A 22,589-nucleotide genomic window follows, 5' to 3' on the forward strand; every position below is an offset into this window, starting at 1 on the left:
CCGCCTGCTCGGTGTCTTCCGGTCACAGAGCCACCTGCAGAACAACAACAAACTCCAGCTGCTTTGAGACAGGGAGCCGCACTTCAAATATCACTTTATCTCTCGTATTTGCATTTGACGAAAAACCCTGAGTGTTCGGAGCAAAAATGTCTGTAAGTGATTTTTTCTTTCTGGAATGAAACGTTAGGGCTTGCATAACAGCTTTGATTAATAGAAAGCTTCTCAAATAGTCTGTTATCAATTGATAAGCAACACATTTTATGTAAAAACTATGAGAAATATCCATAAGTTATGTCAATTCATGTGGTGTAATGCGTAAATATGTGTTTGAAATGTATTTAAAAATAATTTCATGCATACAGTATGCATGTGTAGATTCCCAGAAATGATAGGGACTTGCCCAGACATGTTTATGCACTTGCTTTTAGTTTTACTTAATTTACCAGACTGTAGGGGGCATTACGGTGTCATCAAAACATCTAACAAACTATCATCGCCTCGTCGTTCAATGAAAAAAAAAACACATTTCATTTACAATAGCGTTAAAAAACATGTACACTAGAAATCTAAACCCCTCTAATCTAAACCCCTCTGACCTCGGTTGCAGGATAGCGATCTGTTCCACCCCAGTCCGGCCAAGGAGAGGAGCAGACACAAGAAGAAGAGGCTGGTGCAGAGTCCAAACTCCTACTTCATGGATGTTAAATGCGCAGGTGAGGACTGCGACACGCTGTAGATGTTCCTCTCTGATTTTAGCTTCAGTATGTGTATGATTAAGTATCTTATTGTCTCTACTCCCCAGGCTGCTACAAGATCACCACCATCTTCAGCCACGCTCAGACAGTGGTGCCATGTGGGGGCTGCTCTTTAATCCTCTGCCAACCAGCAGGGGGGAAATGCAGACTAACTGAAGGTAAAACATAGATATTTAAGAGCTTAGGATTTTTCTTGCAGGTGTGAGTGGTTACAAAGACCACCAGAGTTTTATCCCACAAGCCATAAGACTGCTTAACTCCTGAGCTTGCACATTTTTTTATTTTTATTGTCTTGAATATGCTTATGTTGCATTGTTGGAGGAGCCTGTCAATTATGTTTTTTATTGCATACTGTAGCTTTGCATGAGACAGTAAAGCCCTTTGAACCTTTGAGTAGATTTATGATAAAGATGACAAACCCATAATTCCATCAGACGGGAGGCAACAATATGAAGTTTTAGAAATTGATAAATTAACTTTAAATAGTAAACAAAAATATTAAGTATAATGAGGGAGTGAGTGAATGAGGCTGTGATTTAATTTATACAATTAATAACCCTCCAATTAGCTAAATCATTTCTAAATGGAGAAAGGTGGGGCTTGGGGAAATAAATTAAATGAACCCATAGGCATCAATTACACATTAGAGGAGTAGACGCTATTTTAAATTATTCATTTATTTGTACTTTTTGGTTTATTTTGGTTTTTATTCAGTTTGCATCATTAGCACCCGCTTTTAAAAAATATATATGTAGATGTAATTGATTCTGGATGCATGCGTGAGTGTATATTATTTACACATTCATATTTATGTTTACGTTTGTATCACTTGGTTTATACATTACAGAAAAACTTTAATTGCAAAATTAAGTAATATATAGGACATTTTCCCCAAAAAGTACATGCTGTATATGAAATAGTTTGAATAAAAATAAAGAGATAGGTATTACATTTTATACTTTGTTGTTTTGCCTGTGATGAGATATATTCAAATGTGTTTGTATCTGTTTTCATTTAGGTTGTGCCTTCAGAAAGAAACACACCTGAGCAGAAATGTGCAAAACATCCATGAAAGGAAGCAGAAGGGAAGAATGGAGCATGAAGAAATGCGTCTAAGCCTTGCACTCCAAAACAAGTGTGTTAAATCTTAAGTAGAGAATCGGTATCGCTCTAAGGTGCAGGGACCTACAATGTGAAGTCAATGGGAGGGAAATGTTATCCCCCCTGTGGGGTTGCATTGAACATAGCAGGAGGGATGAACTAAATCATATACATGGAGAGATTCCATTTGTTTAACTGAATCATATATGTATATATATATCAGATTGATATGAGGAAGTTCTTAATGAGTAGTACTTTTGTAATACTTTAAAAGAAAAGATAAAATCTTGAAAATGCACAAAAAGTCCATGAGTCATGATTTCTGTAAAACATTTATTAGGTTGACATAGATTTGGGGGGGGGGGGAAGGGTTGGTGAATAAAATAATTCAAAATGGCCTCGGTCACGTGTGATGCGCTTTTTATGGCCCTGGCATGAGATGAAACCATGACGTCCATCACAAACAAACAAAAATAAAGTAAAACATTTTAAGAATTTATTTATTTAGAGTGTGTGTGTGTGTGTGTGTGTGTGTGTGTGTGTGTGTGTGTGTGTTCTTTGGTCTTGAGAGTTTCCCTGGCACAAAAATAAGAAGTGGTGTAAATGAAACAAAACCAAAAAAAAAAGAATCAGAGCAATACAATTTCTCAAATACCTAACATTATTCTACTATATACAATAAGTATCCATGGTTGATAAGACTTGATGTGAGCTTCCAGTGGTGTGGGCTTCAGCTCGCTCATGTAGATCAATATAATGTAAATAGTGGCTACATTATAGTTGGCAATGAAGAAGAATGTCAGGTTAAGATAGAACAGCTTCACCGATTGATAATGTACATGCACAGCTCTCAGCTTCTGCAGATTCCCACACTGAAAATAGGGTATAAAACATTTGATGCACATAAATAAAATGCGTCTGCAACATGACGGCCTCAGAGATTTGCAAGAGAGGCATTAATGACATGTAAAGAAGTTGAGTGACTGAGCATGTACCTTGACCAGTTTATCAATCAATGAAAGATTTCCATTTCATACTGTTGATTAATTAGAATAAGACAAGCACCCTTAACCCGAGTGTGTGTAGCTTCTGGTACAGCATGATTTAAAAAAACTGCTGTGTAACTTCCCATCACCACTAGGTGGCACTTCAGAGCCAAGCTAATGTAGCCGGAGCTAAACCCAACACCATCTGAGCACATGCTACAATAATCAGACAGAGGCTTAATGTATGTGCACGTAAACATGTGAAATCGAGCCAGTTAAGTGGTTGAGTGACCAAATCTGAGGTTTCCTTGGGTGTGGAAATTGCCAGGTGTTTCTAAATAAAGTGGTCAAAAAAAAAAAGATTTCTGGGGGGACAATTTCTGCAATCACAGGTGAGATACAAAAGAAACTGAAAAATAAGCAATGGGGTCAAAATGAATTCCCATCTTTAAGGAAAAAAAGAAACAAATGTGTGGCTTAGAAAAGAAAAAAAAACATCAAGGGACAAGCATTAAGTTAATCCCCCTTCACACGGGGAATAGAGATTTTACAGCTCGAAATGTGGAATGGAGTCGAACATTAAAGGAATGTTACGTGACGATCTCATCCTCTCCAGCTTCCTCCCTGTGTGTTTATAAGCTGTTCAGTTCCTGCAGGGTCTGATCCAGGACTTGGTGCATGCCAAGGTTCTCCTCTTTAGCCCGTGATAGTTTATCTGGAGAACAAGAGGAAAAGAGACGGGGTGAGACCTCACACATCAGAACGTGACACTGCTGCTTTCATCCTGTCAAACAGCATTCCATGCACAGTTTTACTGAACAGATGTTTTGCATAACTTTTAGATTAAAGTTGTGCCACATGCAAAATCCTCAACCACATCACTGTGCTCTTCATGCTTAGACTGCTGACTGTCATTCTCTGTTAGCACATTACAGTTCAGAGGATTTGTGAGCTATATTCGTTGAACCAAAATGCTACCGTGTGATGTCAGTACATACGTTATGGGCTCACGTGAATTTATACGATCAGAAACCATCAAAAAAAGGTGACATAAAACCAAGAGATTGTTTTTAAGGGTTTTAGGGGAATTGCAAACTGCATTAATTCACACAAATAACAGTAAATCTCACCTTGTCTCACAAACTCGCTGATAATTAGACGTAAAATGTACGTTAACCACAAGGTGTGTGTGGCTTAAAGGGGCCCTATTATGTTGTTATATACTGTAGGTGTTAGTGCATTTAAAGGATCTGCAGAGGCTACGTTGTCTGTCTCACACACTCCCCCCCCCCCCCCCCCCCCCCGCCTGAAACACATCCATTGGACTCCTTTGTTTACTTCCGTAATATAATAGCATCACTATGTAACACTCGCTCCTATTGGCTAGCGGTCCGACACATTGTACGTGATAGGCTAAGGGGCGGGACATCTCTAAGCGGTTGACCAATCACAACAGAGCCGGCCAGCTAACCAATCAGAGCAGACTGGGCTCTGGTTTCAGACAGAGGGTGAAAAGAGGTGCAACAGCACAGGCAGTATGAGAAACATAAAGAGCTTTTTGAACATTAAAGCACGGAGACATGTCCCAGTAGAGACACTACATACAAATATGAAACACAAACATTACGTCTCTTTAAGTTATGATTCAAACATTCTACTTGCATGAATAAACAAGAATAGAGAGACAAAAGCTGTGAAGTAGGAAAGAAACACATTTTTAATGAATCATTTCCTGCATACTGAGACGGGACGAAGGCACGTACAGTACGATCAGAGAGAGAAGATGAGTTTGAAGCACTCGGCAGAGAAAGGGAAGTGAGAGGCAGCGAGAGAGTCTACAGAGACGTCATGTCATTGAGGGCATGGTCCAGCTCCTCACTAATGGCCTTGTACTTCAGCTTCTGAGCGTACAATTCATCTGCAGGTCGACAGGAAGGTGTCAGGGACAGCGGCGACACAAAAAGCAGAAAGAATGAGAGGCAGAGGGAGCCGGAGGGAAGAAGGAGAAGACAAAAAAAAAAACAGGTCAGGCTTTTTAAAGATGCAGAAATGCAAAGAAGAAAGAATGATGCTGATCTAATTAAGCCTTTATGCTTTTAAACCCGCCCTGAATGTCTCACAAAAACTCCAATAACTCAGCTTCCTGTGGTTAACAACTAAATAATGCTGACCTGAAAACACCTCAGCACATTGTGTCCTCTAGGAGCTTTCATGCAGTATATTTAGCACACTCTTTTACACATACATATATCCAGTGTTGCTGAAGTAGGACACTCCTTCTGAAGTCTATGTGAAACTGAGTGTAATAATGCATTAAGATGGATTAGAGTCTCTGACCTGCAGGAAACTCACAAACTGCCCCCTTGTGTTTCATCAACAAACTTGTTTCCTGGTTGTTCTTTTAAAGCCAGTGAATAATAGCCTTTGTCTTTAGGTTGTGTTAAAAATATGTATATTTTGGTGCAAACAAAGGGTTGCAACACCATGACTTGTGAGTGCTGCTGATCTCATACCTTCCAGATCATCAATGGACTTTTCCAGTTTGGCCACTGTCCTCTCTGCAAACTCTGCACGGGTCTCAGCCTGATGGAAACACACACACACACACACAATATGTTACACAGTGAATTCAACAAATAAGACTACAGGTTTTCTTTATAGATGCCATGTTTTACGAACTACAATTTGAATGCATGTAGATATTGAGATGAAGAAGAATAAGGACTGGCTTACATTATCAATTTAGGAAAATATAATCTAAAGTATGAAATGAACATTTGTTATAGTTGTGTCATATTTGCCTTCTGAGCTGCATCCAGCTGCTTTCTATCTCACTCTGTGTGCCCACATTGAAGTGTTTTTGAGGTGGTGTGTGCTGCCTGGATGCGTATCTATATGGCATTTGCACTTGTTTGAGATGTATCCAGCAGAGGCAAATAGATAAGCTAAGCTATTTGCAACCTGGCCGGATTGAATCCAGAGACGCTGCAGTTACATTGTATGCGTCGGAGACTGTGATGCTTGACCCAGAGTTTTTAAAAGGTGCGTTTCCACATAGATGGTTTGTTTCAGTCTGAAATTATGCAGTGTATAATCATAGTGTGATCAGTAGAATCAGGATCTCACCTCCTTCAGTTTGTCAGTCAGGACTTTGATCTCCTCCTCGTACTTGTCTTCTTTTTCTGAGTACTGTTGACATACAGAGAAAAACACATCAGTGGCAGAAACACAAACAGATGCTTTGCCCTACATATGCTGGTAATTCAAGTTAACAAATGTATTTCCCGTCATTTCCCATAACGTTTAAACTCACCAAAATCTAAAGACAGATAAAAGGAGAAGTGGGACTCAAAATCCTATTATTATTCACACACACACACACACACACACACACACACACACACACACACACACACACACACACACACACACACACACACACACACACACACACACACACACACACACACACACACACACACACACACACACACACACACACACACACACACACACACACACACACACACACACACACACACACACACACACACACACACACACACACACACACACACACACACACACACACACAATGTAGAGAGGGAGGCGGAGGTGTTGCCGGCCTGGGAACAGCCTGTGATGCACGGAGGAGGCCTGACTGAACTGAACTGAGCTGGCGTGTGTTGCTGCTGCAGAGCGATCATGAGGCGGCTGGCATGCTGTCACACTGCCTGTCCGTGCCTGGGAGGAATTTAACGTAGCGAACAGGAGGAATGTGCTGCAGGTCTCGACTGGCTGCTGGTTCACTCCCTGAATATGCTAAGAAACGGCCTCAGGGGCTCATGCTGCGCTAATGAGCCTTGGATTGCTGTTTGTTTTTTACTTGTGTGATTTTCTTTGATAAGTAATCCAAGTTGATGTTAAATTGTTCTGCAGCATTCCTACAATTCAAGCAAGTTAGATTCAAAACTTTTTAAGGCCGCTTTATTACAATTTAAGATAACACATTTTGCTCGATATTTCCCCCCTATCTGGATCTCTGCCGCATTAATGTGAGAGCAATTTTGTAAATTGTTTAAATAATGTTTCCAATTATTTTTAAGATTTTATAAAAGCACAATCAGGTAAAACTTAGCATTTTAAGACTTTTGAAATATTTATTAGAAACATTTCAACACCAATTGAGATCGTATTTTTTAAGAATAAGTCCAATTAATATTAAGGCTTTTTATGGGCCCGTGGGAACCCGCTGCATATGATGTTAAATAATTATTGCTGTTCAAACAGCTGCGGTCTGTCACTTGATACGTTGAGTTTTTTTCAATCTAAACAACGTGATGGGAAAATAAATAGTTGCGTTGTAGGCAGGGCCGGATGATTCAGTTATAATTGAGGAAGAGTGAACCAATACTTTGGTGAAGAGGTATCACTCCCTGCTCCCTTAATGACTGTCCACTGAGCCCTGAGAGCTGCTTCTTCAATGAAGGAGGCAGCGAAGAGGAGAGGAGTCATGTTCCGAGTAAATGCGGTTATATATATATATATATATATATATTTAGGCCGTTCATTCATAAAGGAGAACCAAAGTGACTAATTGTATTTATTAAACAGTCAGCATTTTTATATATTTGTTGAACTGAAACTTGTTATTCTTGGAGTTGCAGAGAACTGAGAAACACCAAAGCTTATTTGTGCAATGTTAGCATGAATACATGTTAGCGTTTGTTTTAACTTTGCTTTTGTGTGTTTACAATATCCAGGAATCCTGAGGTCAAATGTAAAACCTTTAAAGACCTTTTCTAAGACCCTTTCCGTACATTTTAAGACCTCAGCGCCACTTGGAGTTCTAACCGGTTACCTTGGCGACACACTTTACCTCACATTGACTATATACAGTATTGATTGTCCTTCCTCCTTATTTTCCAACAATTTGGACGCAGACTTGCATTTCCCCATAACGATGTTGTTTAACAACCGGCGTAAACGGACCTTTGCGCTATCAAGCAGTGAGCGTGCGATGTCCTGTTCAGATGACGTCAAATCCAACGGGATGCCAGAAATAAACTTTTCAATTGATATACTTATTGAAAACAAGCTACAAAATGTAACACCTTGGAAAATGCTGTTTAATTTTCACTAAATTGATTTATCAACTTTTAATACTTTTTAAGACCCTGCAGACACGCTGAGTATTGCAAACAGTTGAGATAACTTTATAAAATATAAAAACATTATGATCTAACACATATAAGAACACACGTTACTCTGCTTTCATGCTATAATTTGCCACACAGCTTTTAAAAGTGCACAGCAGACTAGATTTGGAAACTATCAGCCCTATGTACGATATTTGTTCAGGCCAGGATTCACTCACTTGGCTTTTTGTGAAACTTGAACATTCCTTAAAATAATTTAGGTTTGCTTCACCCAAAAACTGATCTGTTCCCTCATGAAAGAAGAAGTGTTACTTATAGCTGTATATTTCAGTTTCATGGTCCAGTCGTAGCCATGCTCATCCCTCACAGGAAACACTCACCTTCTCAGACTGGGCTTCTAAGGACTTCAGGTTGTTGGTCACATTTTTCAGCTCCTCCTCCAGGTCAGCGGCTTTACTGTGGAGAGAGACAGACGCATGCTTGGTGTTAATGAAGTAATGGTAAGGACGTGGGTGTGTTTTATGGCTGTCCCGAATACAATTTTTCGGGCTCCGGATATTCGGTAGTAATCAGCAGCGAACATTCGGCCCGCTCGGGAGGGGGGGGGGCGTAGTAATCAGCAGCGAACCACTTCAACACGTGTATGTATTTCGGTTTATTCATGGCATTCATTTTGTTATTCTACAGTATTGTTGTTTTATTTGTTAATGTAACCCAATTTGTGTTCTTTGATATTGAAAAGGATATCGCATTGTGTTTGTTACTTTCGTTGCAGTTGTAAGTGTAATTTGGCTAGGCTTCCTATTTTTTATGGACATGCTTTTATTTTGAAGGAGAGTTAGCGCTGTTGACAGGAAGTTGTTGTTGCTAAGGAAACAACGTGACTTAGATTAACGGAGAAAAGCAATATCTACATATAAAGACGGAGAAAGTAAACGATAAAGTTTATAGTTAAGTGTTAGCACCCCCGAAGAGGCACAAGCCCCTATGTTGATATGGGAGATTTCAATAAATTCAATCAAAAACGGAAAAAAAAAACGAACATCCGAATAACGAAATTGAAACCCGAATAGTACTCCAACGAACGAATATTCGGGTACAGACCTAGTGTGTTTTAGAGTTATGATAATGCTTTTTACCATTCTGAGAGCTCGGCCCTCTCCTCGGCTCTCTCCAGCTCTCCCTCCAGGATCACCAGCTTACGGGCCACCTGGGGAGAAAAACATTTAAACATTTTAGACTTAACATAATCCGAAAGACAGGAGTAGGTGAAAATAAGGACTAAAATCAGGAAGTCAGTCTCACCTCCTCGTATTTGCGGTCGGCCTCCTCTGCGATGTGTTTGGCCTCCTTTAGCTGAATCTCCTGGATCTCCATCTTCTCCTCGTCCTTACCCGCTCGGTTCTCAATAACCTTCATCCCTCTGATTGGACAAGACACAAAAAAGGTTTTCAATGACACTTTGATAGCCAGGTAAAAACACATGTTCTCAAACACATAAAGACACTATTACAACATTTCAATCTAAAGAAAATGTCGGTTAAATAAGGTTTTAATAAGGTTTTAAAGGTCATGCTATTTTTAGGCATATATTATGGGTCTCAGATATATATAAAAACATGTCTATTATGTGTTTTGCTCAAAATACCAAACAGATCATGCATTTTAGACATCCCTCATATCCCTCTATTTCAGGCCTGTTAGAGAAACGCTGATCTGGGTCCTTAGCTTGAAAAAAAAAAGAAAAAGAGGAGGCGGAGCTAATGCCCGATCAGAATTATACCGGCAGATAAAGTTAAATTCTGCTGTGATTAAACGCCATCAAATTCCAAACCACATCAAGGATTATTTCTGAGCTCAAAAGCTTTTTCTCTTGTGGGTTTATCACAAAGTGAGTTCCTTTTTTTATTTCCTGCTTCTTTACACACTCTCTCCAGTACAGGTTAGCTCTGAGTGTTAGCGATGCTTGCTAATGTAAACACACAACATAATACGTCCAAAACAGTCGTGCATTGTTTCTGATAGCAACATTTCTGATAGTGCTTTGGGTCCACATTTCAGATATGACGTCATATCGGACGCAAATCTGGATCAGCTCCGTTGTAGCCAGAGGGTTTTGTTTTCTGACACTTTGTGAGTTTCCTGACACACCGGGGACACATATTTATGTATAAAAGACATCAACAAATGCATTTTGCATGATAGGTCCCCTTTAATGTACCTCTCGCTCTCGTCCGCGGCCTTCTCAGCCTCTTCCAGCTTCTGCAGCGCCGTGGCCAGCCTCTCCTGGGCTCGGTCCAGTTCCTCCTCCACCAGCTGGATCCTACGGTTCAGACCGGCTACATCTCCCTCCGCCTGACAGGAGAGGAAACAAGGAGACATTTAGTCATTCATTCATTCAACTTTAAATCATCCAAGCTGGTCTCCCCTTCCCCCTCTTTCCCGTCATAAAACAGGAAGAGAAGGAAAAGGCCCAAAGAGGCAGGGAGGGGTAAGCTTGAGAAAAGTATGAATGGCTCGAAGGGAAATATGGACCTGAAGCTTTTTTCAAATGTTCTGTGCAGCAAAATAAACGGTGTAAAAAACCACCGTGTTATTAGTCCACTCTAAACACAAGGGAATTGAAGTTGATATATTAGCTGAGATTAACTTAGTTGAACTCATACCTTATTTTTTTAAGCTCTTTCTGAGATCATGCAATGCAATAAAATAAAATCAAGACTGGGATCAAAGTTTATTTCCCAGGAACCCCGTGTGATGTCGTGTCTCAGCCAAAATGTGGAAGCTTCAATCAGTCATTTTATCCATGTGCTTCTCATACACGTAGTGCGGGGCAACAACAATTTCTTGTTGTTAAAAATGTCTTAAACGGAAACATCTAAGCACAGATTTAATTGTGTTTACCTTCTATGCTACAACTAGGTATGTTCCACTTCTAAAACCCACTCCTGTGGTTTCATACGTTTACGAGGAAAGTAAAGAAGATGCTTGTGAAAATTCAGGATGATGGAGTTTGGTAATGTTTTTGTATATTTCAAAGTAGTTATGAAGAAAGCACTCACCACGTTTCACCACTGCAAAGTTACAGTGCATTTTATTTGGAAAGCTGTTAAAATACTAATCGATTGAGCAAGGTAAACAAACATTTGGTGAAATGCCTTTTCAAGCATTTCTTTCTCGTCTGAATGCTTTTCTGAAGCACTTTGAACTGCCCTGTAATAAAATAAATAAAATTGCTTTGCCTAACCTCTTACTCTGAAATAACATTTGTGTAATATGTGTTGATTTAATTATTATTAAATCGCTCTACTGTGTTTGTGTTCTGTACACAAGAATAAAATACAAATGAGAAAGTTTAAACTACACATGAACTAAAAAGCTTTCAAATCCATCTGTGAGATATCTATTCCTCCTATGCTCATGTTTCCCAAATCAAAGGTTGTGTAGCTTAGGTAGGAATAATAGGTGAAATGGAGACAGCTGGAGAATGTTCAGTATAAAAGGCATGGCCTACCTACAAAAACACAACCACTAACTGCTGAGTCTGCCTGGAAAGAGTAATCCTTTGTGATATCTGAACATCGCAGGACTCTGGATGTGAATGAAACGTTTACAAAGACTTCATTTCCGGTGACTGTGAATACAGAACTGGGCCAAGCAGGGCGGACGAATGGGATTCTTCTCATCTGCCCTTTGTCAACAAAAGGCTGGGAGAGGAAAAAGAAAGCAAACAGACAACTACACAGGCATTTCCTCTCTGCTGGACACACAGTTGATCCTCCTAGGGAGCCGCTTTCAATCTGGAAACTAGTCCAAGTCCAAGTCTGTTTCACAAAGAGAGCGTCCACTGTTACAAAGTTTACAACCAGTCTGCTCAAACAGCACATCACTGCACTTTTAAACTGCTGTACAAAGCTGAATGATCCATTCAAACCCCGAGTACTCACACAAGTTTAGTCCCTGTGTTGCTAAAGTGAAGCAGGTTGGGATTTCTTACACAAACAGACGCTTTTCTGTGCTCAGTGGCAGGGCAGCAGTTTGTAGGTCAGTGACTCATTAGCCAGGAGTCAGGCTGCCAGTTAAAGTGTCTGCACTTCAGCCTACATGTATGTGAGTCACGCTGATGATATGATCTTGGCGAGATAAAGTCATTAAGAGAAGTAAAAAGAAAGGATGGGCAGTGAGGAGGAAAGGTAACACTGCGGAGAGAAGAGCTCAGAAAGAATGGAAAAGTTATTAAGTGTGTTTGAGCTGGGGATAAATAGACCTCGATACAGTCTATTCTTCCATTCTGTCATACACTCCATACTTCAGGAAATGAAAGCATGGTTTCCTTCTTGTTGGCACAGGCCCCTATTTTAATTTCTCCATGTCACCCTAGACTGCTGACTAGCCAGCCAGTCAGTCTTTCCACCTCTCCTTCTTTTTCTCTTTCTGTCCTCTCCCAGGTCCTGCCCTGCTGCACCCACAGGGGGAGGCCGCTGATATGAGACAGGAAATGTCTGCGAACTAGCGTTGACATGCCTTAAAACAACCAGAACTTGATAGGAGGAAAAACCAAACCTAACACGGAATGAATGAAAAGCCATAAATCGGTCAAACGTCTTGAAATCTCATCAGCAAGGTCAACACTTCATGTCGCTGCTGAGAAACGGCAAACAGAATTTAATCAGAGCCTGAAATAACAGGCATTGTAACTCCCTGAGTCCGGAGTGAAGCAATGCATTGGACCAGTCTGCACACAAACAAACATGCTATTCATGAGCGTTAGGTGAGCCACACAGGCACGTCAGACGCTGGAGATGCACTTGCAGACACACAAAAACATGCAAACAGTCACTGTCAATCTCTGCTGCTCTAGAACAAACATCAGCAGCTAGCAACCCGGCAGGTTTCCCGCACGTGTCGTCAAGTAACACACAAACCAAAGTCTTCCCTAACGCCACAATGCCGGTAACATATATCTCCAAATGTGTGCAACCTGGGGTGCTTTCTGTTATAAAATGTTCACACTCACAGATGGGGGAATCCCCTTTCAGACAGACCTAGCCTTGTGTAAAGTAAGCAAGCATAAAGTACACACTCTCACGCCTCTAATTCACTCAGCCATGACCAGAGAAGCTTTTCCTGTAAGACCTGAAGATAATGTTTGAAAGTAAATTCCCTTCTGCAGTTTCATTTAACCAATGCTTAAAGCACACACACACTTTGAGTATTCAGAGATAGCCTCACAGATAACAATGTTCAGGTAGAGGTCACAAGAACTATAGTCTTATGACAAGCCTAAGACACTCTCAGAATAGATGGTAATGTGACTTTACAAAAGAGGATCTTAAAAATAAGTGACAGGAAGTGTGCTGCCCGACATCCTTTCATTTCCTCCCTTTGATTGTTCTTTCTCTCCGTCTCGTGGCCATGCCCCTTCCTTTAGCAACCGCTTTGCATTCTCCGGCTGCCAGGGACGCACACCGCCTTATATGGTAAAACAAACTATGGAGAATGTTTGTGGTGGAGTATCAGGAAGATTGAGGCGCGCGGCCACACACACACACACACACACACACACACACACACACACACACACACACACACACACACACACACACACACACACACACACACACACACACACACACACACACACACACACACACACACACACACACACACACACACACACACACACACACACACACACACACACACACACACACACACACACACACACACACACACACACACACACACACACACACACACACACACACACACACTTTGGGGAATTTGCTACAGTCAATACCCATCTACATCCAGCATGTGCTTAGCTTAGCACAAACAGCTAGCTTATCTTTTTCCAGAAGGAGCTACATCCACCTACCTGCACCTCTAAAGCAACTCACTTCTTATATCTTGTTGTATTCGTCCATACCAACACTGAACCGTAACAGCTTCAGTGGGTTTTCCTCCTCACGCCCAGTCGACACATACATTGGCATTTAAAAAATGTTGCTTTTTGTTTTTGTGTGTTCAGGTTTTTCCTCCACACCCACAAGGGGTTTTAAGTGACTGAAAATACAGCTTTTGAGTCAAGTTTTCAGTGTCGATGGGTACATTATTCAGCTTGTAACATTAAAGTGTGCACATGCGTTATTTTGTAAGGTGTCAAAAAACAAGGCCATGGAAACAGAGGACATGGCCAAAATAGTGCTGGTTCAAACTTTATAAGTAGAAGTTTTCTAAACATTCAAGCTTACCAATTATTGTACATTTACTGTTCCACTATATTGAGGAACAGAGGGATCAGAATACTACATGGTTATCCAACACTTCATTTGATTGGGGTCCAACCTGACCTTTGGCCTTTTCAGCGCTCCAACTGTGCATTTCCATTTGGGCAGAGATTTTTCATAAACAGTGGTTGTGTGGAAGGGATTTTTCACTATAATTTGAACAAATCCCAGCGTACATGTGGACTAGGCCTTATATTCTCAACTAATTGCCTGGCAAACGCACAGTAACAAGACTCCGTGATATCAAATTGAATTGCTTTACACTTTTGAATAGAACAAAAGAGGTAAACTGGTGAATTTGTGACTGGTACTGTGCGCAGAGTTTAAAAAAGACAGAACTAGACTAGCTGTTTCAAGTCTTTCTGCTAATCTAACAGCTGTTGAATGAATCTTTACATTTAACATACAGACGTGCGAGTGGTATCGATCGAGCGGCAAGAAGGAAGTGAGCTTGTTTTCGAAAAAACTATTCTTCAAACAGTCGGTGAGGAGGGTTATTCTAAGCAGCATTAAAAAGTGACACAAACTAGGGCTGAAAGATTAATCGATTTTAAATCGAAATTTGAAATGATGCAATTAAAAAAATTGCAAAGCCTGCGATTTCTTTTAAACTTTTTTTTCTTGTGTGTCAAGTCATCCACACCAATCAGAAGTGCTGTGCTTGTGCTCCACATCCAGCCATTGTTAACCAATCAGAAGTGGCCCATGATAGAAGGTGATAGACAGATTGATCCAATCACCTGCCACGTATTTTTGAAAGTGCCTGCCCTTTTCCAAATGGCTTCAAATGGAGCTTTCCTAGATGGTTTGGTGAAACCATCTGAGTCAGGTTAGTAATGCTCCATCACATGTTTCTATTACAGGGTGAATCTTAAACTGAAGCTTAAAGGTGACCTATCATGCAAAATGCACTTGTGTACGTCTTTTATACATGAACATGTGTCCCCGGTGTTCCAGGGAACTCACCAAGTGTCAGAAAACACAACCCTCTCTATTTTCCTCCATACCCAAATCTCTTAAAAAGGGGCTGCAACGGATCTGATACAGACTGATCCAGATTTGAACACTTCTATGATGTCACAGAAGTGGCGCTACGGCTATTGGGCCAACTCCACCAATCAGGAGGAGACAGCCACGGACATTGCCGTTCGAAAACCCTGGAGATGCTGTAGTACATATGCCAGGCCTGTAGATGGTGCTGTTCTCACAGAATCAGCCCATGCAAAGACAGTGTTACATTGAGCGAAATGAGGAATGACTAAAATGCATGATCTGTTTGGTATTTTGAAAAATAAAAAGTATAAATATGCCTTATATAGGTATGGTCCTACACTATATTATTCAAATATAGCATGATAGGTCCACTTTAACTTTAAAGCAACCCAACGGAAGTCTCATGTAAGTTTAGTTCTTTCACTCGTAGCTCGGGCTGCGGGGGTGCTAGAGACGGGAGCACGTTGATACGACCTTCCTAGCCGGAGATATGGCCGCATTTTACAATAAACTTCCGTTGGGTCGCTTAAAAACAAATATCGCAAATCGAATCGCAATATCTGTCAGAACAATCGCAATTAGATCATGTCCCCAAATCGTGCAGCCTTAATTCAGACTACATCATGTTAGAATAATCTTTCCATCACTTTCACTGCTGTGTACTTAGTAAACAGTCTAACATCTGACTTGAAGATACAGCACAGCTCTACAGGGAGTGACTTTAGAAATACCTGAGTGCATTAGAGACAAGATCAAGGACGAAAGAGGAATCTAATTATTGGCTGATTCCAGGGCAGTGGGCTAATGAGCTGCACAATGCTGATGGGGGTTCAGGGGAAGTTATTCCTGACACTGCTGCTAACACTACTCTCAATGCAAGTGTGTGTCTGTGAGCGTGTAATCTTTTCCCACGAACATCTGGCATGCAAAGAGAGCTGCACTCAATGTATAAGGCAGCCTGTCATGAGGCGTGATATGTAAAAGACGGTCATTAAACTTCCAGACAAGCATCACAATGAGATCTCTCTGTGCAAAAAAAGGCACAGATCATGAGCTGCTAAGTCTGTCGTTCAGGCGCCGCTGCATACTGAAGTGACTTATCCGGAAAAGAGAGTCATTGCAACGTGAACAATTGCGCTTCAGGAATTCATAGTTATGACAAAATTATGAAGACAGTTGTCCTTCTTGCATATATGTTACATTTCTGGAAAAATGGCATCCAATTATGTAGTCCAACTAGCAATCCTAGAAGCGGTTTTAATAAATAAAAAGTGTTTATTTGGTTCTTTCAGCCTTAAACGATAATGGAAATGGTATTCATGTAGCTTTAAAGTACCATATAAACATTTATCTGCAGTGCTAACACGCCAACAGATGCAAAGATCCTGCTTTGACAAAAACAACACCAAAAATGTCATCACCAAGCCTTACATGCATTCATAGAGAAAATATATCTGCATCATTTCTACACTCTTAATCTACTAAATGACATTACAGTTAATTTAGCACCATCTTTGGCCTGCATAAAAGCGAAACCACAACTTCCACAAACCGCTAACATGGGAGTTTTCTCCAGAATGCCGACAGCGACTGCCAAAACGTCTCAACATGTGGCAGTTATATTTGGAAAGTTGGGCTCTTCCCAGGGAGAAGGTCCAAAGAAAACACTCTACGGGTAGAGGCCCATCAGAAAACCCTCAAGCCATTGGACCACAATAAGCAGCAAAGAGATGAAACCTCTCGCTGTTTCTAACAAACTGTTGAGCTGAGAGAAGTATTTCTAAATGGCTTCCTACAATTAGCTTTCAATATGTGGTGTAAGTGGTATAGAATAGAGCTGCAACGTATAACTGCCAAATATTTGGAACATCGACTCACTGCAAAGTAATTTTCCATCCAAAAATGTCAGAAAATGCAGGTTTCAGACCATCACATATGGAGATTTTAAGCTTTATTTTATAACATCTTTTCGGGGTATAAAACAAGCCATTTAAAGAAATCACCTTGGACTTTGAGAGACTGTGGATTCAACATGTTCTGACTAAACTATTTATTGATTAATGTAGAAAACAATTAGCAGAATAATCAATTAAAGAAATCACTGTATGTTGCAGCCCTAATTATTAAATGAGAACTGATGTAATGCATATATCTAGAAAATCCAATGTTCATGCCATTACGTTACAGTAGATATTAAAATAAAAAACGACATATAATTAGGTATGGTTTGAAATCAGTAGGTTACATGGCTTTAAGATGGGTTTTAGTATTAAACTGTGTGCCACTAACTGGAATCCATGTACTCTTGGTCCACACACACACACTAATCTTCCTGTTGATCAGGGCTGGAGCTCAGGGACAGGAAGTGTTGGGAGTAGAAACACAGGAAGTGCTGGGCCAGAGTCGGCAGACGACATCCTGGGAGGGGCAGCCTGGGTGTGTGTGTGAGTGAGTGAGTGAGTGAGTGAGTGGGTGTGTGTGTGGTGGTAATATAATAGGATTTTGAGTCCCACTTCCCCTTTTATCTGTCTTTAGATTTTGCTGAGTTTAAAATGTATGGCAAGAAGTGACGGGAAATCCAATTGACTGTTCTAAAATTAGCCAAGTCATTATTTTATCTCAGTATAAAAAACATGGTTCCGACAGGTCCTTTAACGGCATGAGAGTTTGTGAATGATGAGGGGAAAATTAAGGACTTCAAAATATAAATTCATAGACTTGGGGAATTGAAAAGGCCTGAATTTATACATTTTTGTAAAAATTGGTCTGAAAAGTCCATGAAAGGTCTCTATATTTGATGTTTAAGAAGGTATGGGAACCCTGAATACATGATGGAATGTGTCAATAACATAAAATCAACCTTCACACATTTGCTTCCATGATATAAAAAGCAGCCAGTCTAGTTTATCTGTGTTGCTCACACAGCTCTCAGGGTCATGAATGAAGAACAAATCTTCGTCTTCAGCCTGACCTTCGACTCAAACAAGCAGCTGCTGTAAACACTATGAAGAATGAACAGTTCATTGAGATTAACATCCGTAAATAAAAAACATCTAAGCAGGTCAAAAGAACGTTTTAACACAATGTCTCTTGTGTAATCTGACAGAGACTTAAAGCATTATTGAGTAACGTCTCCAGAGGCGTCAAAAAACCACAATGAAATAACACGAGGCAATTACATTTCTTTTATTCTTTAGTAAGATATGTGGCCAAGTCGGTTTTTTCTTCCCTGCCTCCAAACAATGATTCCTTACCACTTGGCGAACGTGTTTTGATCTCCCTGTGCTCTGATGAAAAGGGTTTTTGTGCCATGGAATAACTGCAGGTTGTCCTAATTATTCACATCTGGGACCACAGCAGCCTCGCCACACAAACGCTGTTTCACTTTGAATGGAGTGAGAAGTGTGAAAGCTGAACCTGCTTTTACACTTTAAGGCTGAAATGGAAACGCTTTTTCCAAAATACAAAGTCTTACAACCCTCCTATTTATTTACAAGCATTGTAAACAAGTTGTTTTACACATACTCTAACGTAGTAGCTGATATGGGCGCTATCTAAGTGTTAATTGATCTATTTGTCAACACATTCATTCAATGAACGGCACTAATATATTCAACACAGCTGTAACTAGGCGATATGAACTGTGGATTTATGGTAGAAGTGTCTTTATATCTGCTCATAAATATTTATCACGGTGTTAAGTGTTTACAGTTACCGTAATATCTCTAAAAAACCACACCTGAATCGTCCTTATAAAAAGTGCTCTTGTCACCACATCTGGCTCTGAAGCAGTATATCACTCTTGCATTTGGTTGGAAACACATAGAAGCCTCATTTTACATCAGAAAGTGATAGTAGATGTCAGCCTCTCTATCCCAAAAGATGAAATATTCAAATGTATGACCAGAAATCTGTTTATTATGCACATTTACTATGCTTTCCATTGAGAGGTATTCCTGCAAGTTGAAGATTTCGCTAAACAAAACAAACAGACATTCAATGAGTCAAAACCAGCTGGCTCCTCCTTTGCCAACCAAGCAATAAGTCGATTGAATTTATACAAATAATAATGCAAGAGGACAGCTTTAAAACATGTGTTACCAGAGATGTTTGATGCAAGAAGGTCGTCAGCATGAATCAAATAAAAACATTTTGGCTCATTAAAACCAAAAAGACCAATAAAACCAACCCTTGAGAAAGCATCGACCAAACAAAGACAACATCCCAATACTTAATGATAGAGTTAAGGTCGGTCCCAACATGAATTGACCATAAGAAAACTATGCCCTTGAATTTAAACACTGTAATTATTATAAATAATGATTACTGACGTCACTGATGTGTATATATAGAACCCTAACCCACAAGGCGACCAAACGCCCTATTGTCAAATGACCATGTTACCTAATAGGCAGTCTGTAACAAAAGGGGTAAATCCTACAGCACACCAGCTCCTTTCATCATCTCAGCTCCATATCTTTACAGCCACACCTTCCCCTCCCACTCTCCTTCAATCTCTCCTCTTGTCCTGTCATTAACCGGCTCCTATGCAAAAGGATATGGCTCCGAATGCCATAAAGCAGCACGTGAAACAACAAGTCAAGACTGTTACCTAACTGTGCTGCTAAGCATTTTTTTTTCTCCAATTGAAGCACCACACCTTTTCTGTGTGTGGCTACAGTCCTCGGAAGTGGGCTGAGTCAAGAGAAAGGCAGGTGACAGACATGGGTGAATACGTACTGTATGAGTCATTTTCAAAACATCCCCACGTCGAGAAACCACATTTTTGTGTGCTAACTCAATCTGAATTGTTCTACTGCTTCTGCTACTGTACTGGTGAATCTAAAACGCATGGAAGTGGGTCTACAATGCTATTTTCATTATATATTAATCTGTCAAATTTTTTTCTGGTCAAACAAATGTGAGAAAATAGTGAAAAATGTCCTTTGTAGTCACTCAAAGATCAATGTAATGCCTAAAAATGTCTTCTGCGTCAATTCAAATCCCAAAGAGAGTCACTTAAGTATGAATTAAGCGTAACATTAAGAAATCTCCATATTTGAGAGGCTTAAAACAGCATTTTCTGCCATTTTGGCATTAAAATGACTTTAAAGATTATTAAAAGTATCACATTTGTTAAAGATCGAATTGATTTATCTACAGAATAAAAGTTTGATCTACATAATGTCAGTCAATAGCAAACAAATGTACTTTCCAAGTTCCTAAAGTCAAGTGACATCTTCAATTAACTTTTTTTGTTTAACCAACAGTCTAAAACCAAATAATGTCAAGTTGATTTTCATGGAGGTGTAAAAAAACTGGAACATATTAACATCTGGGAAGCTGAGAACAGTATTTCTATGACATTATGGCTTAAAGAAACTCCCTAAAAGTTTGAAATTGTTGATTCACTTTCTGTTTATCGATTAAGCAAGTCATAGCTTCAACTCTCGTTAAAAATTGCCCAATTTCCAGGCTATTCCTTTGATTCCTTAATAACAGAGTAGGCATACTTTTAAGTATATGCCTTTTATTTTCCTTTCATTGGTGGAGACAGGATGGTGGTTGGGCAGTTACCCTGGCAGCTGCTGCTGGCACACAACCCCTCTGCTGAAGTGCTTCTGAGCAAAGCGTCACAACATTATCCCTTTAATCTAAGTGTTTCCAGCTCTTAAAAGCTTCTAAAACCTCATTAATAAGTAGTTTAAAGTATAATACAATTCAATATGAACATGATGTATTAATAAGCAGTAATCCGGTGAGTCTAATAGATTAATTAAATTGCACAATAGCTCCAATGCTGTCTACGTGGTCTACACACCATTCACAGTACAGCGGCCTGTGAATCAGACACCACTGCGCATGCGCAACAGACCTGCAGGAATCCAAACTTTTTTTCAGCGCAGACCAACGCCTTGCATTGTGGCACAATCACGCCCGCGAATGAATCAATGACATGAACTTTTCAGTATTTTTCACAGCCTGAGCAGTGTGAATATAGGGAAGTTGAAACCATTGTATAAGACTGACAGGTGATAATAGAGAGAAACTGGGGTTTTAAGACCCAGGGAAAAGAGGTTTAAAAAGTATTTGTCTCACTTTCCCCCGGAGTTCGCGTTCACTGTCCAGGTCTCTCTGTATGACCTGAGCCCGGTCCTCTGCATCGTCGGCCTGCTGCTGCAAACTCTGAATCTTCCTCTTCACGGCATCCAGAGAGTTCAAACCTGCCATTATTGCCTGTTTGGTTACTTAATTGAACAGTACGCGTAAAGGGAAAAAACGCAGTTAAGACTATTTCTGGGTTGTGCAATATAAAAAAAGTCGCTACAGTGAACTGCTTATTTGGTTTAGTTAGAGTCAAACACTAAGAACTCGGAAGAAAAAGACAAAAATGTTGGTCCAAAGTCTTTGGAATGTAAAGGAGTCGTTCAAGTGCAAAGAAAAAAGTTATATAACCAGGAAGTAAACGCTGCCCAGGTGTTGGTCCAAAGTGTCTCTTCTGCTCTGTAGGAATGATACGCTCACCAGCAGTTTAAAAAGTAGTCCTCAGGAATGTTGCAGTTTTTTGGTCCGGACACACTTTTTTTTGAGGAGGAGGAATTAGAAAAGCTGCGTGGTGAGGAGAGCGGAGAGCGCCAGACTGAGAGCCGGAGGAGGAGAGCAGTGATCGGCATGATGAGGTCAGAGAGGGCGGGGCGAGAGAGAGAGAGAGAGAGAGAGAGAGTGTGTGTGTGTGTGTGTGTGTGTGTGTGTGTGTGTGTGTGTGTGTGTGTGTGTGTAAAAACGCATGACTGATGTGATCACTGCTTGAAAGAAACATTTGAAAACCAGGATGTATTACTTTCAGTTAAAAAAGTGCCTGTAGTTTAGATGTCACACAGACTGATTGATTTGACATTGAAATTCAAATTAGACTGAAGTTTAAAGTTTCCATCGTGCTTGAAAACATAATATGTGATGTGTCTTTGAGTGTTCGAACGACTAACAACATTTCATTTGACTGTATTACTCATAATGATGACATTATGAAACAGATAGCATATTACCCAATACATTAACAAACCTCCTTTAGCCTCACCCAAAAAACATATTTAATAGAGCCCTATTATTGTTTTGGGGGTTTTCCCTTTCCTGTGGTGTGTTATAGGTTTTGGTGCATGTAAATGGTCTGCAAACGCTAAAATCCCTCACTCACCCCAACCTGCCTACATCGGACTCCTTTGTTTAGTTCAGTAACATAGTGACAACACCATGCATAACTCACGCTTCTATTGGCTAGCGCTCCAACACATTGTAAATTATAGG

General features: G+C 40.2%; 2 protein-coding genes across 5 annotated transcripts in view; one reads left to right on the forward strand and one right to left on the reverse strand.

The window, feature by feature from the left end:
• Positions 1-2,515, forward strand: LOC307018210 (small ribosomal subunit protein eS27-like). The gene is made up of 4 exons (XM_079648360.1): positions 1-152; positions 608-713; positions 803-913; positions 1,774-2,515. Exons 1-4 carry the CDS (start codon positions 147-149, stop codon positions 1,800-1,802), a joined length of 252 nt encoding a protein of 83 aa, XP_079504486.1. The 5' UTR covers positions 1-146; the 3' UTR covers positions 1,803-2,515.
• The window catches only part of LOC307017996 (tropomyosin alpha-1 chain), a 27,547-nt gene continuing 7,133 nt past the window's right edge, over positions 2,176-22,589 (reverse strand). The window contains exons 1-8 of one of the 4 annotated variants that reach the window (XM_079648002.1): positions 21,384-21,941; positions 10,223-10,356; positions 9,307-9,424; positions 9,141-9,211; positions 8,382-8,457; positions 5,969-6,031; positions 5,356-5,425; positions 2,176-3,557 (exon numbers count right to left, since the gene is read on the reverse strand). In XM_079648002.1, the coding sequence (XP_079504128.1) occupies positions 3,475-3,557; positions 5,356-5,425; positions 5,969-6,031; positions 8,382-8,457; positions 9,141-9,211; positions 9,307-9,424; positions 10,223-10,356; positions 21,384-21,515 (747 nt within the window). In that variant the 5' untranslated portion in view covers positions 21,516-21,941 and the 3' untranslated portion in view covers positions 2,176-3,474. Of the gene's footprint in view, positions 3,558-4,124; positions 4,761-5,355; positions 5,426-5,968; positions 6,032-8,381; positions 8,458-9,140; positions 9,212-9,306; positions 9,425-10,222; positions 10,357-21,383; positions 21,944-22,589 lie in introns of those variants that run through there. The other 3 variants (XM_079648004.1, XM_079648001.1, XM_079648003.1) reach the window with 3 other exon arrangements.

The sequence above is a fragment of the Notothenia rossii genome, assembly GCF_949606895.1.
Source record: "Notothenia rossii genome assembly, chromosome: 1".
Taxonomy (NCBI): domain Eukaryota; kingdom Metazoa; phylum Chordata; class Actinopteri; order Perciformes; family Nototheniidae; genus Notothenia; species Notothenia rossii.